At 42.0% G+C, this 23,065-nt stretch overlaps 1 protein-coding gene across 16 annotated transcripts in view; it reads right to left on the bottom strand.

The window, feature by feature from the left end:
- The window catches only part of TENM3 (teneurin transmembrane protein 3), a 2,735,422-nt gene that overhangs the window by 87,059 nt on the left and 2,625,298 nt on the right, over window positions 1–23,065 (bottom strand). For 14 of the 16 annotated variants that reach the window (XM_063604002.1, XM_057302221.2, XM_057302222.2 and 11 more), the window contains one exon: window positions 1,125–1,271. In XM_063604002.1, the coding sequence (XP_063460072.1) occupies window positions 1,125–1,271 (147 nt within the window). Of the gene's footprint in view, window positions 1–1,124; window positions 1,272–2,177; window positions 2,199–3,755; window positions 3,783–23,065 lie in introns of all 16 variants that reach the window. The other 2 variants (XM_034959455.3, XM_057302225.2) reach the window with 2 other exon arrangements.

Raw genomic sequence — 23,065 nt, 5'->3', positions numbered from 1 at the left:
TCTGCTCCAAAACCTACACTCTAGCCAATGCTTTATCATCCATGTGCACAGTCTCAAAAAGAGCAGGGAGAATGGTTGGGGCTGGTGGAGTGGTAGGGAAACACAACCTAACACACAGGGCAAGTGTCCACAGAGGCCCGGATAGGAACTACAGCCCTCCTAAAAATGCAGCGCTAAAGCTATGTCAAAACTGAACAGCTGGCTGGGTGCGGTGGCTCACGCCTGTAATCCCAGCACTTTGGAGGCCGAGGTGGGCGTATCACCTGAGGTCGGGAGTTCGGGACCAGCCTGACCAACATGGAGAAACCCTGTCTCTCCTAAAAATACAAAATTAGCCAGGTGTGGTGGCGCATGCCTGTAATCCCAGCTACTTGGGAGGCTGAGGCAGGAGAATCACTTGAACCCGGGAGGTGGAGGCTGCGGTGAGCTGAGATCGTGCCATTGCACTCCAGCCTGGGCAACAAGAACGAAACTCTATCTCAAAAAACAAAAAACAAAACAAAACAGCTATCAGGGCCAACTATTCCATCACTGGAGAGGAAATCACCAACTCTCACTCTATTCCCTGAAATTAAAATACAGTACATGGAGGCTGAGGTCAACGGGGAAAATAATTATTCTTAACCAAGGGCTTCAACTGGGTGGAATCTCACCATCTTTTTAACCGAGTATCAAGTTAAGGATAAAACGTCACTAGAGTACAGCATCCAGGGGACTGTTCTCTGTTACTGTTTTGTTTTTTTCCATCCATGTCTTTCAACAGAAGAGGCTGGAAAATTCTTTGCATCTTTTGGAATGTCAGTTATTAAAATACTGCTTTGGAGCTCCCAATTCACAGAGCCCTAAATACTGTGGTTGAGGAGAAGAGTCACCTGGGGACCAGGAAAAGGAATGGAGAACAATGGACATTATGCAGTAGCTTGGTTACCTTGCCTTTTCCCTGAATGATAATAATCTTGCATTTGTTTCAGGAAAAATGGAGAGCAAAATCATGCTATCAGCACTCATACATTTTTCAATCAATCTAATCGATGGGGATCAGGTTTTTTTTTTTTTTTTTGGCAACAGATATCTATGTACTCACTGTCACTTACGAACCTGTCCTCTGGCACAGTATTTCTTACCTCCTTCATTGTCCTTGCTATCTGTGCAAAGAGTCTCCATGGCTACGTCACAGCCCGCTCCTCTCCATCCAGGCTGGCACACACAATGCCAGCCATTTTGGTCCAGGGTACATCTTCCATTGCTGTTGCACAGACCAGGACAACCCTCTGTCGAGACAAAGAAGGAAAACACCAGTGATTTGAGTATTGAGTTTTTGCACCTAAAATAAACAGATAAGGGACACTTAGTGGGAACAGGCCTTTATAAACAGCACAAATACTGTAATTGCACATGGATAGAAACAGCAACGTTATCTATGGAATCTAATTCTTATCCAAGTGGCATCTTTGATTGGCCTGACCCTTGAGACACCACTTACCTGTGCAGGACAGAAATATATGCAACGATCCACTAAATAGCTGCAGGCCAGACAAAATTAACTTAAATTTTTTCCCTTTAGCCAAGCAACAAGGTATATTGTACGGTGTGGAAAAGCATCTCAACAAAATAATTTCAGAATCCCTAGTCTAGATTTGTAATCTGTTTTAAACATTACTGGTCATTTATCAGGACATGCCTTCTTAAAGCACCTTGTTGCTTAAAAAAATTCCCTCAAACTCCAAAAGCATGAAAGTGGGCATGAGGATATGAATGATGTCAAAAAGAGAACATTAATTTTATCTGGCCTCGGAGTTGCCGTACATTCATGTGAAATTACAGTGCATTAAATAATTGCACAAAGTATAGGCCAGGATTAATGACTATACTTTATGCCAAGAGTACATTCCTTGTCACAGAATAAGCAAAGCCCAGGAAATAGTGAAGCAGCTTAGCATCTATTCTAACAAACATTAGGATTCAGGCTGCATACGGATGGGACAGGACCGACAGGATTTCCAACTAAATGTAATAGCTGTGCATATTGGATTACTTAGGACGGACAAAATGAAATACCATAAGGACCACAATAAAACATTGATAGACTGAACAAAAACACGGTAGTGACGTGCTTCAAGACAGATAGCGAAGAGTGATATTTTGTGACAATCTCCCTAAGGCTTTTATGCTGTTACCTTTATATCCTATCTTGTCTGCTTTTATGGGCAAGGAGGGAAAATTTGGGAAACAATTAAAATAATTTAATATATCCAAAATCTATAATTGTTTCAGTCTAACATGACATTTAAAAAAAACAATTTTTGCCACTTCCTACTGATGATATCTGGGATGCAGCCAATGTGATCTGTTTATGAGGATGACACTTGGGTAGATTCTGGTGTCCTTGTTTATGAGTGTGATATGACACTGACAGAAGCAAGGAGAGAAATGCTCTAAAATTCTAAGAATAACTGGCTATTCATCAGATTTCTGTGGACAGAGCTATTTATAATTTGGTATAAAACATATTAATAAAAATACTTGCTATGGCAATTGGGGTTTGTTTTACAGCTTCTTATCATTTGAATGCTACTATTGCTCCGGTGACAAAATTTCAGGGAACAATCTGTTTTTAAAGATGTTTAAGTCTGTGTTAGAAGAATTATTCATATATTGGTGTCCCCTCCTCCACTGTGGAACTTGAAAAGAAAATATCGCAAAGAGACATTCTGTCTCTTAAGATTAGAGTTAACAGAAAGAAGACTATTTCGACTGTCTCTCATGGAAGAGTACAATGAAATTACACTTATGGATACCATCAGGTCAGGAAGAGATTAATTTTGCTGCTTCTTTTTGCTCAGACAATTACCGTCTGTATTTATGGATTATTCAATAAATAAAAGGTGAATCTTCTTTATGGATGTGTTTTTTTTGTTTTGTTTTTAATGAAAACGAAAGGTTGAATTGCCCCACTGACAAGGAGGTGCGGCAGCTGACTGACTGCACGTAGGAGTTGGTATATGAAAGCCTGGATATTGCCATGAATATTTTCATATTCTAATGAAAAGCACAAACAAGGAATAGAAAGTAGGTAATCTGAGGAGAAAGGGAAGGGGAATTTTCTCTTCTGAAAAAACTTTTTCCATCTGTTTCTACGATAACTGAAGATGTGAGAATCTGCTGTTTTCTGCTGAACAAGGTTATCAGTTCTTTTTTTAATAGACTGTACAGTATTTATAGGTTTTAAAAAATAACAAAACATAAATTGTGATACCACATATATTTTGAAACATTTAGGGAAAAAAACAAAGAAGTTTCCATATGAAATAAACGAAATTTCTCTCAACATGTTAACCAGGATCTTCTTTAGATTGACAATTTCTTATTCTGTGATAAGAGTATTGGTGATTCTTTAGCTTAGAATTTAAAGCTCATTAAGCTGAATTGCCAACAGTGAAGATCTTAAAAAAAAGAAAAGAAAGAAAAAAACCTCCAAAACCAAAAAACAGCAAATGTACCATTATCTTCAGTTTCTGGTTCTAGAGAAAACTAACGCTTTTACAAAGAATGAAATCTGTGATAACCCAAAATTATAAAAATGAGACACAGACACTTAAGTCTCAATACTTTAAATCCAAGGCATTTTACATAATTTAACTCTGATTTATAATTTACAAAAATATGCATGGAAAAGTCTATTGTCAAACCTAGTGATACACAGTTATATAGAGATATATATGTAGATATGTCAACAAAGAGCGAGTATACAGTACCTTTAACTATCTTATCCAAATAGTGAGCTTGGGAAATTAAAAAGGAAAAAAGAACAGACAGACATTTCAGAAGTGTCACATGGGACAAGAAAATTTTCAGAATTTACATGCAAATTGAGTAGCTTCAGCTGACATAAGACTCACATCACACGACAGAGATGCACTTCGTATCTCCTAAAAATCCAGTCTATTCACATTTTTAGCAAATGTAGTCATGATTCCAGCAAATACTCAGCATTTTCAACTCACTGAACTAACACTACTTTTCACAGATTATTTGGAATGCACTCCACTCTCGTCATTTCAACATTCTCCTTTACAATAGCTGAGCAGAACAAATGGAATCAATTCTTTATTCTTAAAGAACTTTGGAAATTTACAACTATGAGATCTACAAATAATGAAACTTTAAAAGTTAATAAATAAGCAAAAAGAAGAAAAAGAAATGGAGACTGTTGAGCAAATGTAATATTTTGACGTTATATTTGGAAAAGGCACATGTAAGTTCTTTAGAAAACGATTACCCAGTATCTCTTGACTGCAAGCCAGATAGACAATGATTTATCGCATATATAGCCCATTAGGAAACAGGGACTATTCTAAGATCCTGTTTATTTTCAGAAACCTACTGGAAAAGGCTCTTTTTCTCACAAAAGGTGTGTAGGAACAGTCAGGACTAAGACTGAATCTTTTTCTGTACCTGTACCTGCCCCTGTCCACTTGTTTCATGAGGCTACAATTAGGCTATGCCTTTCCCCTGGAAATGAGACATAAATGCCTCCTTCAATGTGGAGACCTAATAAATCTTAATCAGCCTCAAATCTCCCGCTTTGTCAAAATTCATACATCTTTAATGATCTAAAATTGCTTTTCAAAGATGCTTTTGTTGTTTTTCACTGCTGACATATGCAAGTGGTAGGAGGACTCCTAACAGAATGACTGAAACTGTAACCCTCAGTTGGGCCACTCAGGTGTGGTGGTTCTGTCATGTGTGTAAACAAAACAGTACATGGTTTTGACACATCTGTACTGTGTATGTAAAAGGATTCTTCACTTTGCCACAGGATTCTATTAGAGGCGTTTGAATGGCATTTAAAAATAAGCATGTTTACAGCTAATTGATAAGATGATGCAAGGAAAATTACAGTGAAGAACATATGGTGTTAGGTGCTACTCTGAAATTATAATAATAAAAATAATTTACCTTTTAAACATTAAAATAAAAATGTATTTCTGCATAACATTCATATAATTTCTTTATAATTCCTTCTACATGCTATATACTTTACATGCCATATAAACTAGTAGAACCCTGTAACAGCTTAATTGATGATTTGAATATAAAGAAAGTGCCATCGAAACTTCTGGAGTTTCTGATTCTCATAGGGTAGTATTTCTACAGAAATTCTTAGTTTACAAAAATTAATAACGCTGATCACTATTAGAGAGTAAACCTTTTGCTTTTACATTAGGCCTGCACAACCAAAATAAATAACACAACTTAATTCTGATCTGGATTAGCAGTTTTAAGGGCGGACAAAATTATTTCTAATCAGCCAATCAGATTATTTTTGCCAACAGAATCAATTATGCAAAGCTGTAGATTGATTTACAGGTAAAGGTAGGTCTTTGGGTCACCACAACATCAGAAGTAGAAAGCAAAGTAGAAAATACATTGAAAATTAAAAAAAAAAAAAGGGTGGTAGATAGAGCTCCCTCTCCCCTCTCCCCTCCCCCCTCCCCCCTCTCCCCTCCCCCCTCTCCCCTCTCCCCTCTCCCCTCTCCCCTCTTTCCACGGTCTCCCTCTGATGCCGAGCCAAAGCTGGACGGTACTGCTGCCATCTCAGCTCACTGCAACCTCCCTGCCCGATTCTCCTGCCTCAGCCTGCCGAGTGCCTGCGATTGCAGGCGCGCGCCGCCACGCCTGACTGGTTTTCGTATTTTTTTGGTGGAGACGGGGTTTCGATGTGTCGGCTGGGCTGGTCTCCAGCTCCTAACCGCGAGTGATCCGCCAGCCTCGGCCTCCCGAGGTGCCGGGATTGCAGACGGAGTCTCGTTAACTCAGTGCTCAATGGCGCCCAGGCTGGAGTGCAGTGGCGTGATCTCGGCTCGCTACAACCACCTCCCAGCCGCCTGCCTTAGCCTCCCTAAGTGCCGAGATTGCAGCCTCTGCCTGGCAGCCACCCCATCTGGGAAGTGAGGAGCGTCTCCGCCTGACTGCCCATCGTCTGGGATGTGAGGAGCCCCTCTGCCTGGCTGCCCAGTCTGGAAAGTGAGGAGCGTCTCTGCCCGGCCGCCATCCCATCTAGGAAGTGAGGAGCGCCTCTTCCCGGCCGCCATCACATCTGGGAAGTGAGGAGCGTCTCTGCCCCGCCGCCCATCGTCTGAGATGTGGGGAGCACCTCTGCCCTGCCGCCCCATCCGGGATGTGAGGAGCGTCTCTGCCCGGCCGCCCTGTCTGAGAAGTGAGGAGACCCTCTGCCTGGCAACCGCCCCGTCTGAGAAGTGAGGAGCCCCTCCGCCCGGCAGCCACCCCGTCTGAGAAGTGAGGAGCGTCCTCCCTCCTCGTCCGGGAGGGAGGTGGGGGGGTCAGCCCCCCGCCCGGCCAGCCGCCCCGTCCGGGACGTGAGGGGCGCCTCTGCCCGGCCGCCCCTACCGGGAAGTGAGGAGCCCCTCTGCCCGGCCAGCCGCCTCGTCCGGGAGGGAGGTGGGGGGGTCAGCCCCCCGCCTGGCCAGCCGCCCCGTCCGGGAGGCGAGGGGTGCCTCTGCCCGGCCGCCCCTACTGGGAAGTGAGGAGCCCCTCTGCCCGGCCAGCCGCCCCATCCGGGAGGGAGGTGGGGGGGTCAGCCCCCCGCCCGGCCAGCCGCCCCGTCCAGGAGGGAGGTGGGGGGATCAGCCCCCCGCCCGGCCAGCCGCCCCGTCCGGGAGGGAGGTGGGGGGATCAGCCCCCTGCCTGGCCAGCCGCCCCGTCCGGGAGGGAGGTGGGGGGATCAGCCCCCCGCCCAGCCAGCCGCCCTGTCCAGGAGGTGGGGGGGCGCCTCTGCTCGGCCGCCCCTACTGGGAAGTGAGGAGCCCCTCTGCCCGGCCAGCCGCTCTGTCTGGGAGGGAGGTGGGGGCGTCAGCCCCTGGCCTGGCCAGCCGCCCCGTCCGGGAGGGAGGTGGGGGGGTGAGCCCCCCGCCTGGCCAGCCGCCCCATCCGGGAGGTGAGGGGCGCCTCTGCCCGGCCGCCCCTTCTGGGAAGTGAGGAGCCCCTCTGCCCGGCCAGCCGCCCTGTCCGGGAGGGAGGTGGGGGGGTCAGCCCCCCGCCCGGCCAGCCGCCCCGTCCAGGAGGGAGGTGGGGGGGTCAGCCCCCCGCCTGGTCAGCCGCCCCGTCCGGGAGGGAGGTGGGGGGGATCAGCCCCCCACCCGGCCAGCCGCCCTGTCCGGGAGGTGAGGGGCGCCTCTGCCCGGCTGCCCCTACCGGGAAGTGAGGAGCCCCTCTGCCCGGCCAGCCGCCCCGTCCGGGAGGGAGGTGGGGGGTTCAGCCCCCCGCCGGGCCAGCCGCCCCGTCGGGGAAGTGAGGGGCGCCTCTGCCCGGCCGCCCCTACTGGGAAGTGAGGAGCCCCTCTGCCCGGCCAGCCGCCCTGTCCGGGAGGGAGGTGGGGAGTCAGCCCCCCGCCCGGCCAGCCGCCCCGTCCGGGAGGGAGGTGGGGGGGGTCAGCCCCCCGCCCGGCCAGCCGCCCCGTCCGGGAGGTGAGGGGCGCCTCTGCCCGGCCGCCCCTACTGGGAAGTGAGGAGCTCCTCTGCCCGGCCACCACCCCATCTGGGAGGTGTACTCAACAGCTCATTGAGAACGGGCCATGAAGACAATGGCGGTTTTGTGGAATAGAAAGGGGGGAAAGGTGGGGAAAAGATTGAGAAATCGGATGGTTGCCGTGTCTGTGTAAAAAGAGGTAGACATGGGAGACTTTTCATTTTGTTCTGTACTAAGAAAAATTCTTCTGCCTTGGGATCCTGTTGATCTGTGACCTTACCCCCAACCCTGTGCTCTCTGAAACATGTGCTGTATCCACTCAGGGTTGAATGGATTAAGGGCGGTGCAAGATGTGCTTTGTTAAACAGATGCTTGAAGGCAGCATGTTCGTTAAGAGTCATCACCACTCCCTAATCTCAAGTACCCAGGGACACAAACACTGCGGAAGGCCGCAGGGTCCTCTGCCTAGGAAAACCAGAGAACTTTGTTCACTTGTTTATCTGCTGACCTTCCCTCCACTATTGTCCTGTGACCCTGCCAAATCCCCCTCTGCGAGAAACACCCGAGAACGATCAATAAAAAAGAAAAAAAAAAAAAAAAAAAGAAAATACATTGAAAATATATAGCCGGTCAAAATTAACATAATACTTAAAATATTTGCAACACTTAACGCAAGTTTTGCAAAAGGCTAAAAACCAACCATAAGAAAAATATCTGTACTGAGAAAGATACCAAGATTTTTCATTTGCATTTTATATCATAGAGAACTGTGAGCCTGAGAGCTTAAAACTAAGAGACAAAGAAGGAAGAACAAGAAGAAATATTTTGGTATGGAAGAATAAACTTTCTGAAATACCACAAAAACCTGGTTCTAAATAATGAAGAAGTTAAAAGGAGATGTCAATATATGAGGTTCAAATAATTATTAAAAGTAATAATTGCAACAATATAAACATCATTATATAAACCACAATAGGAAATAAAAAATGCAGACATTTTGTAAGAAGCCATTAGAAATAATAATCATAAAAATAATACAGCATATTTAAAAATTAATGTACCTAACAATTGCTGAAATGCATATTAGGTTGCAAAAAATTACCTTGAAAACTAACGAGTATGTTCTGACACTAGAGAAAAGTCATTCCTTCGATCTACTAAGAAGTTGAAATTTGTTTTATAGGATAAAACTCTTACAAAAATGGGTGCTAGACATATAAAAGGGGACCCATTAAAAAACTATTTTCTGGAGCTGGATGTGGTGGCTCATGCTTGTAATCTTTGCACTTTGGGAGGCTGAGGCAGGAGGATCACTTGAGGTCAGGAGTTCGAGACCATCCTGGCCAACATGGTGAAACCCCGACTCTACCAAAAATACAAAAATTAGCGGGGTGTGGTGGTGCGTGCCTGTAGTCCCAGCTACTTGGGAGGCTGAGGCAGGAGAATTGCTTGAACCTGTTAGGCAGAGGTTGCAGTGAGGTGAGATTGCACCACTGCACTCCAGCCTGGGAAACAAAGTGAGACTCTGTCTCAAAATAAAAAAACCACAAAAAACAAAAAAAGCCCCACTGTTTTCTAGTAAAATGTTGCAGTCATAAAATACTTTCCCTGGAGTTTCAATTATTTACCTTGGAAGAAGATCCACGTGGGACACACGGCATGAGTAGGACCATATTTCCTGCGAGATGGCAAGTCTTACTCTTTTCTGGGTCTCACATCTTTTTTTTTTTTTTTTTGAGACGGAGTCTCCCTCAGTCACCCAGGCTGGAGTGCAGTGGCGCGATCTCGGCTCACTGCAAGCTCTGCCTCCCAGGTTCACGCCATTCTCCTGCCTCAGCCTCCCGAGTAGCTGGGACTACAGGCGCCCGCCACCACGCCTGGCTAATTTTTGTATTTTTAGTAGAGGTGGGGTTTCACCGTGTTAGCCAGGATGGTCTCGAGCTCCTGACCTCGTGATCCGCCTGCCTCGGCCTCTCAAAGTGCTGGGATTACAGGCGTTGAGCGGCCACGCCCAGCCAGGTCTCAGATCTTTGAGTAAACTGGTGAAAGTTTTGGGTTCTCTTCCCAGAAAAATTCACATATGTTCACAAACACAAAATGCCGCCTTTGATTTTAGCTCTTCCATGAGCCCTGGCTCTGTAATGTACAGATTACGAACACCTGGCTGATGTATTAATGATTCCTAAATTTCTAGCTCTGGCCCAGGCCTCTATCTCGTAGCTCTGACCAGGTTCAGAATGATCCAGGGACACACACGAAGCACTTTGCCGCCAGCCCTGCTCGCTGTAGGTAATAATAAAGGCTTCCTTTGTGCCAAATACTGTTCTAAGTGCATATATTATTCTCTCATTTCATCTTCACCACAACCCTATGATGTAATAACAGTTGAGACAGTAAATACAGATGAGGAAACAGAGGAGAGGAGTGATTAACTCGGGCAAGGTAACACCTTGGCAAGCTAGGCTGCCTGGCTCCAGAGCTTGCTCTAAACCACTCTATCACAATGTCGTCTCTTGGAGATTTAGAAAAAAAAAAGAAAAAAAAAAGGTGTTTTTTCCCCCCAGTAGAAAAAATTGATGAAAGGAGCTCAGAACCAGACACTTCGTTCTCCAAAGCCACCAGGCAGTTCCACCTTCTTTTACATGGCTTCTACATGGATTCCGTAGGAAAGCACAAGGCAGATCTATAGATTACTTTAAATGCCAAGGCTAATTCTTGGCCTTAACTGTCTTTCAAAATACATTCAGATACGCAGCCATCCCTGGAACATAACAAATGAAGCAAGTATTCGGGTTTCAAGCCTATGACCTGTGGGTCCTTGGTCTACTTGCTGGTACAGGTAGGCAAAGACTCATGGAAGTTTTGAATGTGAAAGACAAATGTGGCTCATCGAAAATATTTATATTATATATTTAGTCCATAAATTTTCAATATCAACAAAGCAAATGACTACTCCTGTATTCTTTTCACACATCTCCCCTCTAGGTGCTTCTTTTTAAGAATTCCTTTTTTTTTGTAAAGCCCCTAATTGCCATATTTCCTCCTTTGTATTTTGGGAAAGACAGGTGGAGAAGGACACAAGATAATCTGCTCTTTTCTGCACCCCTTAGTGATGGACCTGGACTCTCAGGCCTCTGAGGATGGGCCTCACTCATATATAGTATTGTATGCTTCATTCCTCCCATACAGATCAGGAAGGAAGAGCATCTTTTTGGAATTCTGTCTTCATGCTGTTGCCTCATCTGCTTATCAATCAACATTCTGGGCGCCCCTCCATCTCTTCTGTTATCTTATTCTTCCTTTTTCTTCCCTCTACCCCAGCACCTCTCTTGGATAAGGTCTAGGAGTATGCACATCAAAGTGCATGTAACAGGAAAAGAGAACAATCAAGAACTGGCCGTGATGAATTCACTTCTACTAACAGATGCCATGAAAATACTAGACTTTAATGACCTTTCTAGGCATAGGTGACTTAATGTGTAAATCGTCCCCATTAGAGAGGTAAACTCTAGGCCACGTAAATCACTGCATTCCCACTGCCTGGCTCATAGCAGAGTCTTTTTGTTTTTTTTTTTTTTTTTGATACAGGGTCTCACTCTGTCACCCAGGCTGGAGTGCGCTGGTGCAATCACAGCTTGGCTCACTGCAGCCTCAACTTCCCGGGCTTGGGTGATCCTCCCAACTCGGCCTCCCAAGTAGCTGGGACTACAGGCGCACCCCAACCATACCTGGCTAATTTTTGTAGAGATGGAGTTTCACCCTGTTGCTCAGGCTTGTCTTGAACTCCTGACCTAAGGTGATCCAACTGCCTCAGCCTCCCAACTGCTAGGATTACAGGCATGAGTCACTGTGCCTGGCTAAAGCAGAGTGTTAATATCTGCTTTATATTAAAGCAGACAAAATGACCATATAAAATGACCAAATGTACTTTTGGTGGCCTTAGTATGTCCTCTATGTGTCTGCAGCTTTTGAAGAAATTCTATAAGTAATACAGAGGCCATCTTTTGAGAAAGAAGCAAAAGTGAGCAAAACCTTATTTACAACATCCTTCCCCTGTCCTTCACCCATCTGTTCCTCTCCCCTCCCATGTATTCTAACTATGGACAGTGGTATTCGCAATAACTACCATTTATTATGTGCTGAAAACTCCTAAGCATTTAATGTGAATTAACCGGTTTAATTTTCACCACCCTGTGGGGTAACAGTTACATTATTATCTTCCCTTATTTCACAAATGAGGCAACTGAGGCACAAGAAATTAGAGAACTTTCCTAAGATCAAAATGCTAGCAGTGGCAAAGACAAAGTTCCAACCAGGCAGTCTGACACCAAAATCCATATTCTAAATAAACGTTATAGTTACAACTCAGAAGAACCAGAACTGTGTACCTGTGTAAGGCGAACTAGAAGCATCATCTGTTTATAGATTTCTCAAGGAATTTACTGGAATAAAAAAAATCAGACTAAACAACGTGGAAATCCTTAGTTCCAACACTGACAGTTAAAGGAAATAAGCTTAAAACCCAAATGAATTTAAAATGTTTATCTGATGACACCGCTTCATAAATGACAGTACCTTATATAAACTAAAGAAAGCTTTAATGCTGTCATCTGTTCTAAAAAATCCGAAGTTTGGAAAACCAGTGGGCAAGATAGTAGAACTAGGGATAAAACCAGGAAAAATAAAAACAAGTAAGTTGAAAAAAACAGAAACCAAAAAGCCTCAAAGACCAGAAGCAGTTGAATGGATGTATCAATGTTGGACGAGAAATATCTGCTGAGTAGTAGTTCCCAAGAAGGCAGCTCATTTAAAAATGAGGTCTAAGGAGTATAAGTTCCTGTCCGGCTGAGACATGGAACAAGATTAATTCCAAGTTTGCTTCCTTTTGCCATCAGGCTGACTCTCATAAACACAGAGAAGCAACAAAGGCAAACCAAGGGGGTTATATAGACGTCAGGTAGCTCACAAGGGAAGGTCAAGTCGGTTTCACTGTATATAAGCAGTTGCTGATGTGTATGGCTATGAACTACTCACATTGTTTCCGCTGTCAACAATGCGCTTGGAGGGAGCATATTAAATAGTACCGTATAATATTTTCACAGGGCTACTGGCTTGAATCCTCGGTATAGTGTAGACATCAGATGCGTACATCATAAAATATAGACATATTCTTCACTACGATAATTACTGTGAAGTCCTTGGAGTAGAGGGCAGATTTTTAGTTAGCATTGAGCATTTCATAATACTTCCGAACACGGACTTAAAAAATGACTCACATTAGTACCTCATTAAAGTTGTAAGTAGGTATCATTCTCAGATTAGTCAAGTACCAATTCCTGCAGGATGACAGAAAAGCTACAGTCTACAAATACGTACATATTAAATCCACTTATTCCAATCAGCAACTGTTTAAATCAGCGTGCAAGGTGCACACCCATTGATTTGATGTTCCTTAACTGCTGCTCACTGCAATGTTTTATTACTGATTACCATACCATAAAGGATTATGACAGTGACGTAATTTTAAACACCATAAAACAATTACATATTCTTAAGAGTTTACTCAAGACTCCTTAAAATATGTTCACTTTCACCACAGAATTATCAGATTATGGACAAATATCAAAAAAATTCTTTCCTATTTAGGAAAGTCAATTAATTTGCATTTTACCAACTAGTAAGTGAGGTGGTGTCAGCAAAAAAAAAAAAAAAAAAAAAGTTTGTGTGTGTGCGTGTGTGCACACGTGCTTTAAAGGGATCTGCTCCCCTACAATTGGCAATACTTTTTCAAAAATTTGCTTCAAATAAACTGTTTTTGAAAGTTTGCATATTTTATTCTTTTTACAGTTTGGAAACTTGGTGTAAAAATTATCTGAATAAATACATTGCCTCTTACATGCACCTACCCAAGCAAAATACCATACTTCAATTTGTAACGGTATTTATACCAAGGCATTCCAAACGAGAGAAATAATATTTTTCCTGATTTAAGTCAGCCCAGAAAAATCCAGATTCTATGGAAAAGCTGCTTTGAGATAAATCACATTTTATAAAGTCAGCACTGCTGAAAGAGTGCCTTTATAAGCTGCAGAGCTTTGTAGAGATGACTGGTAGAACAGAATTTGGTATTTTCCTTCAATTTAGGATTTCATGTCTGACCATGGACTACATACACATAATGGAAGTAACAGTGGAACACTCAAGGTGCAGAAGGCAGGCTCACTGATGTTGGAATGTGCACAGCCTATGCAAAGAGATGCCTTGTGTGGTGTGTGATGTATAAGTTTTGTGGTGGCCTTTGCATGTGGGATGATTTCATCCACTGAACCACAAGCATACACGTGTTAGTAACACATCTCCTTTATTTTTTATTCCTTGTGTGAGTTTATTGAATGACACAAGCAAAAAACACATTTTAGGATTTCCTAGATTAAAAAAAAAGGTATATTTTAGTACTCCAATTTGGTAATGAAACTAGTCAGAGACAGCTCTTAATATTAATTAAAAAAAACTATAATACAACATTTTATACTAGGTGAATATTTGGCTATTTAAGATTTAGGAAAAATGAAGTTGGTTATAACAGTGATTACAGTGGTGTCTGGATAGTGCTAACAAATCCAATCACAGGAAGCCAGAACAATCATCCAGAGATCTGGGAAATATCAATGGGTAGAATTTTTTGTCTGTAATTGCCACTTTTGTCTATTCACAACATTTAATATTTAAGAAAAATGTATAGACTAAAACTTTTAAGTATGAAAAATATAATGGGTCTTTCTCATGTCAGTTTTCTTGACCATAACTGGAAAATAATAAACAAAACTGAACAATCCTTTTAACTTACCTAGGATACATTATGATTTATTTTATGAAAATAGTAAACAAACGGCTGTTCTCAAAGTTGACTGATACAGAAAGTAATTTTGCTGTATTTGTAGGTGAGAGTATGCAAAGATGTTTACCACTTGTATACACTTTTCTCAGCCTTTTCTCATGAGCTGATGCTGGTGACACAAATAATCTACCCACTTTCTATGAGAGTTTTCCATTGGCTAATGTCTACATAGATTCCAGCCCACTAACTTCCAGTGACAGAAAAACAGGACATTAATTTAAATTTTGAAAGGAGGTGGGTAGAGTGTTCAATAGCTCCCAATGTTCTTAAATCCTCCACAGTATAAACTGATTTTCCTCAAACTATTTTTTGTTGTTGTAATTGTTATTTTTTATTTTGGCAAATTACAAGTTCTGTTATTAGCTGTCATTTAACATTTCCTGGATAAAAAAGTGTGGTACTTTACTAAGACATCACCGGCATTATTGTTTTTGCATCTGTTTCTACGACAATTCAATCTTTTGTGACAGGGACATATATATTAATTTATTTTCAACACATAAAAATTAATTTTCACCTATTCCACTATACACATACACACAAGAACAATTAAAAAATAATTCAGGAGGCAGGACAGTCTATCTAGGGCTTAAGAGCATGGGCTTGGGCCAGGCGCGGTGGCTCATGCCTGTAATCCCAGCACTTTGGGAGGCTGAGGCGGGCGGATCACGAGGTCAGGAGATCGAGACCATCCTGGCTAACATGGTGAAACCCCGTTTCTACTAAAAATACAAAAAATTAGCCGGGCATGGTGGTGGGCACCTGTAGTCCCAGCTATGCCGGAGGCTGAGGCAGGAGAATGGCTGAACCCAGGAGGTGGAGCTTGCAGTGAGCCGAGATCGCACCACTGCAGTCCAGCCTGGGCGACAGAGCAAGACTCCGTCTCAAAAAAAGGAAAAAAAAAAAAAAGAGCGTGGGCTTGGAAATCGCTCACATGGGTCTGATTTTGTTGCTTACTAGCTGCGCGTCCACAGAAAACTTACATAACCTTTTGGAGCCTCAGTTTCTTCAGTGGAGATTTTACTAGCTTCTACCTGAGAATTAAACATGATAATTAATGTAGAACAGTTTGCATTGGGCCTTAGCAAATAGTAAATGCTCAATACATATTAAATATTATTGATTCATCTTATTAATAGGGAGAGTTTAAAAAGGACAAACTCATGAGGGAGCTGGTATTTTTTAAGTGACTATGAAGAAAAGAAAAAGTCTGACTTTGAGGAAAGAAATGTGGGATTGGCAATGATTTGGTTTCATAAGCCCCAGGGTCCATTCTGCCCCATACCAGCAGGATAAGCCCCTTATACTCTGCCTCCCCAAGCTGCCCTCCTTTTGCTGAGAACATTCTTTATATGAACTGGCCTGTTCCCAGAGTAGGGACAACTCCATTTTGGAGTCAGGAAGTTTTCTTCCTTGTCTCTCATAAACCCTCTGCTGGTTAGATGCACAATTCCTGGTCAACATGGGGTTCAGCTTTTTGGAATAAAGAACACATCACAACTTGCCCTTATATATTTTCTGCTCCTTCACTAGTAATTTTATTTGAGCAAGATAAATTAATCTTTTCTAAAAAAGTGTAGATACTCACACAAATATTCATATAGTCCACTCAAATTCAGAAATACAAGTCATGTATTTACAGTAACTATTTGGAAACTAAGACATTCAAATATTATATTTTACATGCATATCCCTATCCTTACATTGTGAGTTTGCTAAAGATTTTTCATTATGAAATATACTGAGCAGACAGGATATATATTGCTAACTTTTCATAGCAGAATGGTGTAAGTTTATATGTCACCATTCTTAAATACAGGAGGAAGGCCACCCTTGGCTGAGACAATCCTTTCTAGCAGCTGTGGGTGGCACACAAACATGTAGTCATAATTGCACATCTAGACTTTTGCTATGTGGTTTGTTCTTACACTGTCACAATTCAGAGGACAACGCTTGTAGGGGCAGGAAAGAGTCAGAGTAAGTGAAATAACCACATAGTTTCCTCTTTGCTTTTCATGGCAGCTACATGGTGATTTTTTTCCTTATCTATACCAATGTATTGCAGTGGATTACTCACATACATAATAATCACTACTGGGGACTCATCTTAAAAGTCAAGAGTTGGGGCCAGGTGCAGTGGCTCACGCCTGTAATCCCAGCACACTGGGAGGCCGAGGTGGGCGGATCATGAGGTCAGGAGCTTGAGACCATCCTCGCTAACACAAGGAAACCTCGTCTCTACTAAAAATACAAAAAATTAGCCAGCTGTGGTTGTGGGCGCCTGTAGTCCCAGCTACTCGGGAGGCTGAGGCAGGAGAATTGCTTGAACCCAGGAGGCGGAGCTTGCAGTGAGCCGAGATCGTGCCACCGCACTCCAGCCTGGGCAACAAAGCAAGACTCTGTCTCAAAAAAAAAAAAAGAAAAAAAAAAAGTCAAGAATTGGACTGTATGTGAAAAGCATTATTTTACACCTTATTGTTCAGGTGGGGACTAATTAATAAATACCTTAAGTCATTAATTCACAATTAGATTGCTTATGTTTAACCACATGCTTTCTGTGGACACATATATAAATATTAATTTTGGACAGAATGGTAATCATTCAACACCATAACAATTAAGCAGCTGTAACCTGTCTCGTGCGCTAAGTGATGGAGCTGCAGGCAAGCTCTATAAGCAGATGGTCTTACCCACCCATGCTTAAAGTTAAAGACTTTTTTAAAAAGAGGTGTTGACAAATCAGAACAACTAGGCATAGTTTTGATGCAAATTGACCAATTTGCAATGTAGATTACCCTAAAAACTAATTTAGTATATAAGAAAAATTAAGCTCTGTTGTTAAAGGAAGACATTATATCACATTTAGATGTAGTAGATTCCCCACCAACATAATTATTTACTAATTTCATTCAACCAACAGAGTTTAATGGAAAAGCAGCTGGCAAAGTATTCAGATTTATGGACCTCCTTTGACTGCTCCTTAATTTATCCAAGGTACATGCCTGTTAAATCCCAGAAATGACAGTCATATTTCAGACAGCTGGGTTCCAGCTTCATTAAAGAGGCACTCAAAAAAGAGAGGGTCACTGAACTTATCATGAAGAGCAACAGACAAAAATTGGCTCCAGTCACACCATAATCTGCGAATATGTTAAATACGAAGGCTGCTGGAAGGCTGTGCTTCCGTATGGACAGACACCACAACCAAACTTGCACTTTAAAATAGGGAGGTGGGAGAGGAACTGTTTTAAAATGAAAAGAGGCTATTTTCAACTTGTCATATTCAAGAAATGGCAAAGATAAATTCTGCCATTGAAAGGATAACAACATACCATGTGGGAAGGGATAATCATACTTCTTAAAATTATGGGCTTAATTTCTCTACCCTTACATTAAACTGAATGAGAAGTCCCAACATTTTATTTACCCCATTAGGTAATAAGGATCTCAGCATATAAGGAATATTACTTCAAAGCCTCATAAACACCTCACCAGCTGCCTTTCACTCTCCAGTTACCTGGCTTACTTTTGGGAAGAATGTGGCATCCTTATAATCTGGAACTCGAGAGAACCTTTCTCTTCCTTGCTGATACCGTGAAATAGCTGACAACATATTATTCTGCACCTGGTTTCACTCTTAAATGCCTTGGATCTAAACTTTTCAATAAAAGGCTTCTGATGAACTTGGCAAGCAGAAGGAGCATTTTCTACCTTTATTTCTGGTTAAATTGTATATCCAGTCAACTGAGCTTTAAAACCTCCAATATACTCGGTTTCGGTGGTAATTTAGATCTTAGATGGTTTTTAAAAGATACAAATTAATGAGGTGTTCCAAATGGAAAAAAGATCCTCTAGTATATTAGTAAAGGAACAAAATGTCAAGTTTGTAATGAAACAGTATCATACAAATATGACATATCACTTACTTGGCTTTTATTCAGATAACATGTCTCTCAATAAAGTTTTTAAAAAACAACTTATATTGGCTTAACATGAGGCATGCGGTTTCAGAAAGAAAAATGGAAACCACAGGCATGAATACATGACTATGTTCATATTTTAAATTTCTGGCCTGGAATGTAACTGTAATTAAAATTAATGGATTCAAAAATTTCCTTGAGATAATAATTATAATTTATAAGTTGTTTCCCTAAGACACAGAGCCACTACACAGTAAACTGTTTTGAGACTTAAAAGAACTAGTTAGCAAACCATTAAGTTCACGGTGGGAAACAAACACGAGGTCCCGGGAAAGGAAGCAATCGGGTTTGCCAAGCCTAAAGAAATCAGGCATATTTCAATGACATCTAACTTATCAAAAAACAATACAAATCCTCAACTTGCTTATGTATTGCTCCCAGTTGAGAAAAATCACAACAGGTTTAACTCTCCATTCTTTCTGAAACAGCTGCTTCTAATGCCAGTGGGCCCGCCTTCCAGTGGGCCTTGTAGGAGAAAGCTTAATTTAGCAATAGCTATTGGGACTCAAGTTAGACCACAGGAGGTAGACCGGAAAGAAATTCCTGCACAAGTAAACACCACAGTATAGAATTCATTTATCATATGACCCTAAACAAGGACGTGAAGAGTATGTGAAGCGTATTTCTTTTCAAGAATTCTAACTTCTCATCCTCACAGGCTATGTGTAAATCACTTCAGTGGAAAAATGTATGTTAAATCCAGATGTATTCACCCACCAAGCAATTATTTACATTCAGAATTGAGTCTCAGAAGGCCTCAAAAAATGCTCCTTTTCTAAAGTATGGAAAAAACACATCTAACGTTTCCCAAAACAACACACCTGTCCTAGAAATTTACCTCTCAGTAGCACTGGCACTGCCGTCTGATATGAAACCACGCAGCTCTAGCTGATGACTATGCTGCTGCCTGTCTTTTTCGTGAGGATAAATTACGGCATGAAGGATAGGGTGGAGAAAGAGGGAACTCAAGGCCTGATGTCAATAGTGAGAGCTGTTTATCCCCACACTTACTCCCATTCTAAGGGACAGAAACCGAGGCCTTGGGAAATTCTTTAGTGGAAAATAAATCACCAACACGACTGGAGAACGTGTATCCACATGGCCCTCGGGACTGTGACTTTTCCTGACGGTTACATAGCAAGTCAGGTGCAGAAGTCAGTGAGGAGTCTCACCTACTTTTTTGAGGATGTAATCTGTAATCTGAGTTGCGGATGTAATTCAAATGGGACTTTTGGAGACATCGTATGACTCACACGGGAAGGTGAAGGAGATAAGGAAGGAGGGACACTACAAGGTTAAACTTGTAACACACTTCACAAGAGGTTGGTAGAAGAGTCCAAATTACTACCACCTTTGAGGCTTTGTAGTATACAGATTGTAACAGTAGAAATGGAATGATTTCATAAACCCTTGGCAGGTAGTATTTAAGGCTAAACTATGACAGAAACACAGAGTCAAACTTACTAAAGTTTCAAATTTAGGCCACTAAATTTGTTTTTGTTGGTTGATTACTCTCTCACTCAACAGGCTGTGGAACACTGAGCGAAAGACGAATTTGGCTCAGAGTGCAGATCTGCCATTGCTGTCAATGCTGGCTGCAAGGAAGCGGAACCCAAGGCTCCATGTCCTTTTTTTTGATGAAATTGGTGTATGTAAAGACAAGCAAATAGGAAAGAATAATTTGAAGGACAGACAAACTGCAACATCAACATAGATTACAACATCAAAATAAACATTATCTTTGTAGTAGTTTTAAAAATATTGAAACACTAGAGAATACTGACAACCAAACAGGGCCTCCACCTTTCAGAAAGGTCAGAGGAACCAGGTTTGCATTTGTAGAAAAGAGATTAAGTGACCTCTTCTTTTAAAAATTACAAGTCTGAGGGGATTACAGAGGTGAAAGTAGTGTTTATAAAACTGTTAACTGAAGAAACTAGACTAAAATGAGAAAAACAGTATTGGAAGGCCCCCAGTGGATAGCTCCCAGTGGATACTGTCATCTCAATGGAAGAAACAGACACCGAAATCAGCCCGGTTCTCAGAACATGGGTGATTCTCCCGAGTTCTGAAGGGGGCTTTCCATGACTCTCTCAGGGATCTCTGTCCCCTCTGTCCATCAAATTTCTTATTACTGAGAATCACTGGGACTTGCAGAGCAGGAGGGACCTCAAGAAGTTCTCGTTCTGCAAGCTTCACAGAAGGTTTTTCAGCCTGTCAATTTAGGAGAATTTCCCCTAGATTTTCAGCGCCAGTCAGGTCAGTTTAGGAGAATCTCCCTCTCAACTCCACGCCTGCTGCCTCCTTGGCAACCCACTTTCCACTGTGAATGACAGATCATGAGGCATCTATGTCCAGACTATTCATGTGCCAGGAAGCAGAGGGGATTAGCTCTCCTTGTATCCAGCATGCACTCCTGTTTTTTCTGGAGGAATTAGCCGAGGCTAATTCCTCTGCCTAGAGATAAGATTTAGCAGGGAGGAATTAGTCACAGTCAGTGTGTTATGAATTTCAGTCCAACGACCAGCAACAACAACAACAAGAAACATCTATAGGGTGTTTACTGTGTGCCAGGCACTGTGCTAAGTGCTCTTCCACGTGACCTGACCCATTTAATACTCTCAGGGACTCTACGAGGTAGTTACTATTTTCATTCCCACTTTATAGATGAGTAAACTGAGGCACAGGGGGCTTAAGTAATTTCCCAAGATCATACAGATATGAAGTGACAGAGCTGGAACCAGGGGGAAATCCAGGGTTTATGGGTCTGAAATTTACATAATTGGGGAGGCCCTCTTTAAGAAAAAGAATATCAAAATATAAAAATGAAATCAGGTATAAAAGTATTTAGAATGAGAAAAACCGCAACAAAACATTTATTTTTCAGTTAATACCACAAATATGAGAGAAGTCATATGCATTTTTGTTTTTTTTTTTTTGAGATGAAGTCTCGCTCTGTCATCAGGCTGGAGTGCAGTGGCACAATCTCAGCTCACTGCAACCTCTGACTCCCTGGTTCAAGCGATTCTCCTGCCTCAGCCTCCCAAGTGGCTGGGATTACAGGCATGCACCACCACATCCAGCTAATTTTTGTATTTTTAGTAGAGACGGGGATTCACCATGTTGGTCAGGATGGTCCCGATCTCCTGACCTCGTGATCTACCCGCCTTGGCCTCCCAAAGTGCTGGGATTACAGGCATGAGCCACTGTGCCCGGCCCCATATCCATTTTTTATTCAGTGCTTGCCATGTCTCTAATGAACATTTTCCCTATATTTTTGGGCTATAATTACTCTTTGATTGCCTCTTTATATGACAACGATTTTTGTATTTTCTATAGAGACTATAGAGAGATAATTGAGTCTATATTCTATGCGATAGTTTTTCATTATTGATAAAACTATCAACAGTAGCTCATTTGGCTTCAAAATTTGTTATTGGTAGTGTCATGTAAATTTGTGCCGTTACTGTCAAGTTTGGAAAGACTTTTTTTTTATTGTGTAATAAACTGATCTTAAATATGCTGAGCTGATAATACTCATTAACTATTTTGTTGTGATGTCCGCAGAGTGGACTATTTTGAGTTTTATGTTAAATTTGCAATGTCAGTATTTCACGTCACATAAACAAGACTTTTTCTGGTGCACTCATGTGATTCAGTGATACACTGGGATGAGTAACACATGTGATTTCACACACTGTTGAACTCAGTATCTGCAGTACTGCTATGGACTTATACCCTACAAACACAGGAATTCTGATAAATACTCAAAGGAGAAATATTCATCTAAAAGAAAAAGCTATGGCATGTTTATAATTATATAAATTCTATTATCAAGTACACGCCTGGTGGGAGAAAACTTCTGTTTTAATTAGGCATTTTAGGTATTTGATGACACGAGGAATTTTCCAGACTAGCTTCTGTTTCCATACATTTCAAACCTTATTTCTCCTCCAATACCTACTTGCTTCTGGTGCAGAGCTCCACAGGACAAAGTCATATCTTCATCTAGTAACTCCCTGACCCTGTACTTTCGTGTCACTAGGTGAGTCAGTGGAAGGTAGGAAGATTCCTAGGTGGCTAGCAGTAACAGCCACAGAGAGAAGTGATTTCACACCTCATATGCATATCCCATTAAATCTAAACTAAATGTACCCCCAGATCAAATTCTCCTTATCGGAATTCTCAAAATGCCCACAGCCACCCCAATGCCACCCTGCACAAGGAAAAGTGTGGTGGAGAGGATGTTGGAGTGTGAAGAGTCAGAAGTCAGCTGATTTGCAAGTTTTATATTAACATACGACACCTGAACCCATGGGTGTCCCCTTGTGGGATCTTAGGAGGTGCCAGTGCAAATGAAGGACCCTGACATTAATGCTACACCAGCTTCACAGTAAACCTGCCTCTGGCAAGGTCAGGGACGCTGGTAGTTTGGCGCAAAGTTGCCTTTCGTCACCACTACCAACCACTGACTGATGTGAAGCCAAATGCCTCCCAGAACAGCTATTTGTGGGTATGATGTGGTGCCCCATATGCACTGTTATTGGAAATTATAAACAAAATGTGACTTAAAATCTAAAAAGATATTTTTAGAATTACATATTGTTTTATTTTGGATATGATGCTCAATCTGGGAAACACTACAAAAGTTGCAAAGAATATTGAGTTTTGTAATTTAAGTGAAGCATTTATCAGAGTG

Source organism: Pan paniscus, chromosome 3 (assembly GCF_029289425.2).
Source record: "Pan paniscus chromosome 3, NHGRI_mPanPan1-v2.0_pri, whole genome shotgun sequence".
Classification (NCBI taxonomy): Eukaryota; Metazoa; Chordata; class Mammalia; order Primates; family Hominidae; genus Pan; species Pan paniscus.
The sequence above is the reverse complement of the archived record's forward strand: the minus strand, read 5'-3'. Positions and strand labels throughout refer to the sequence as shown.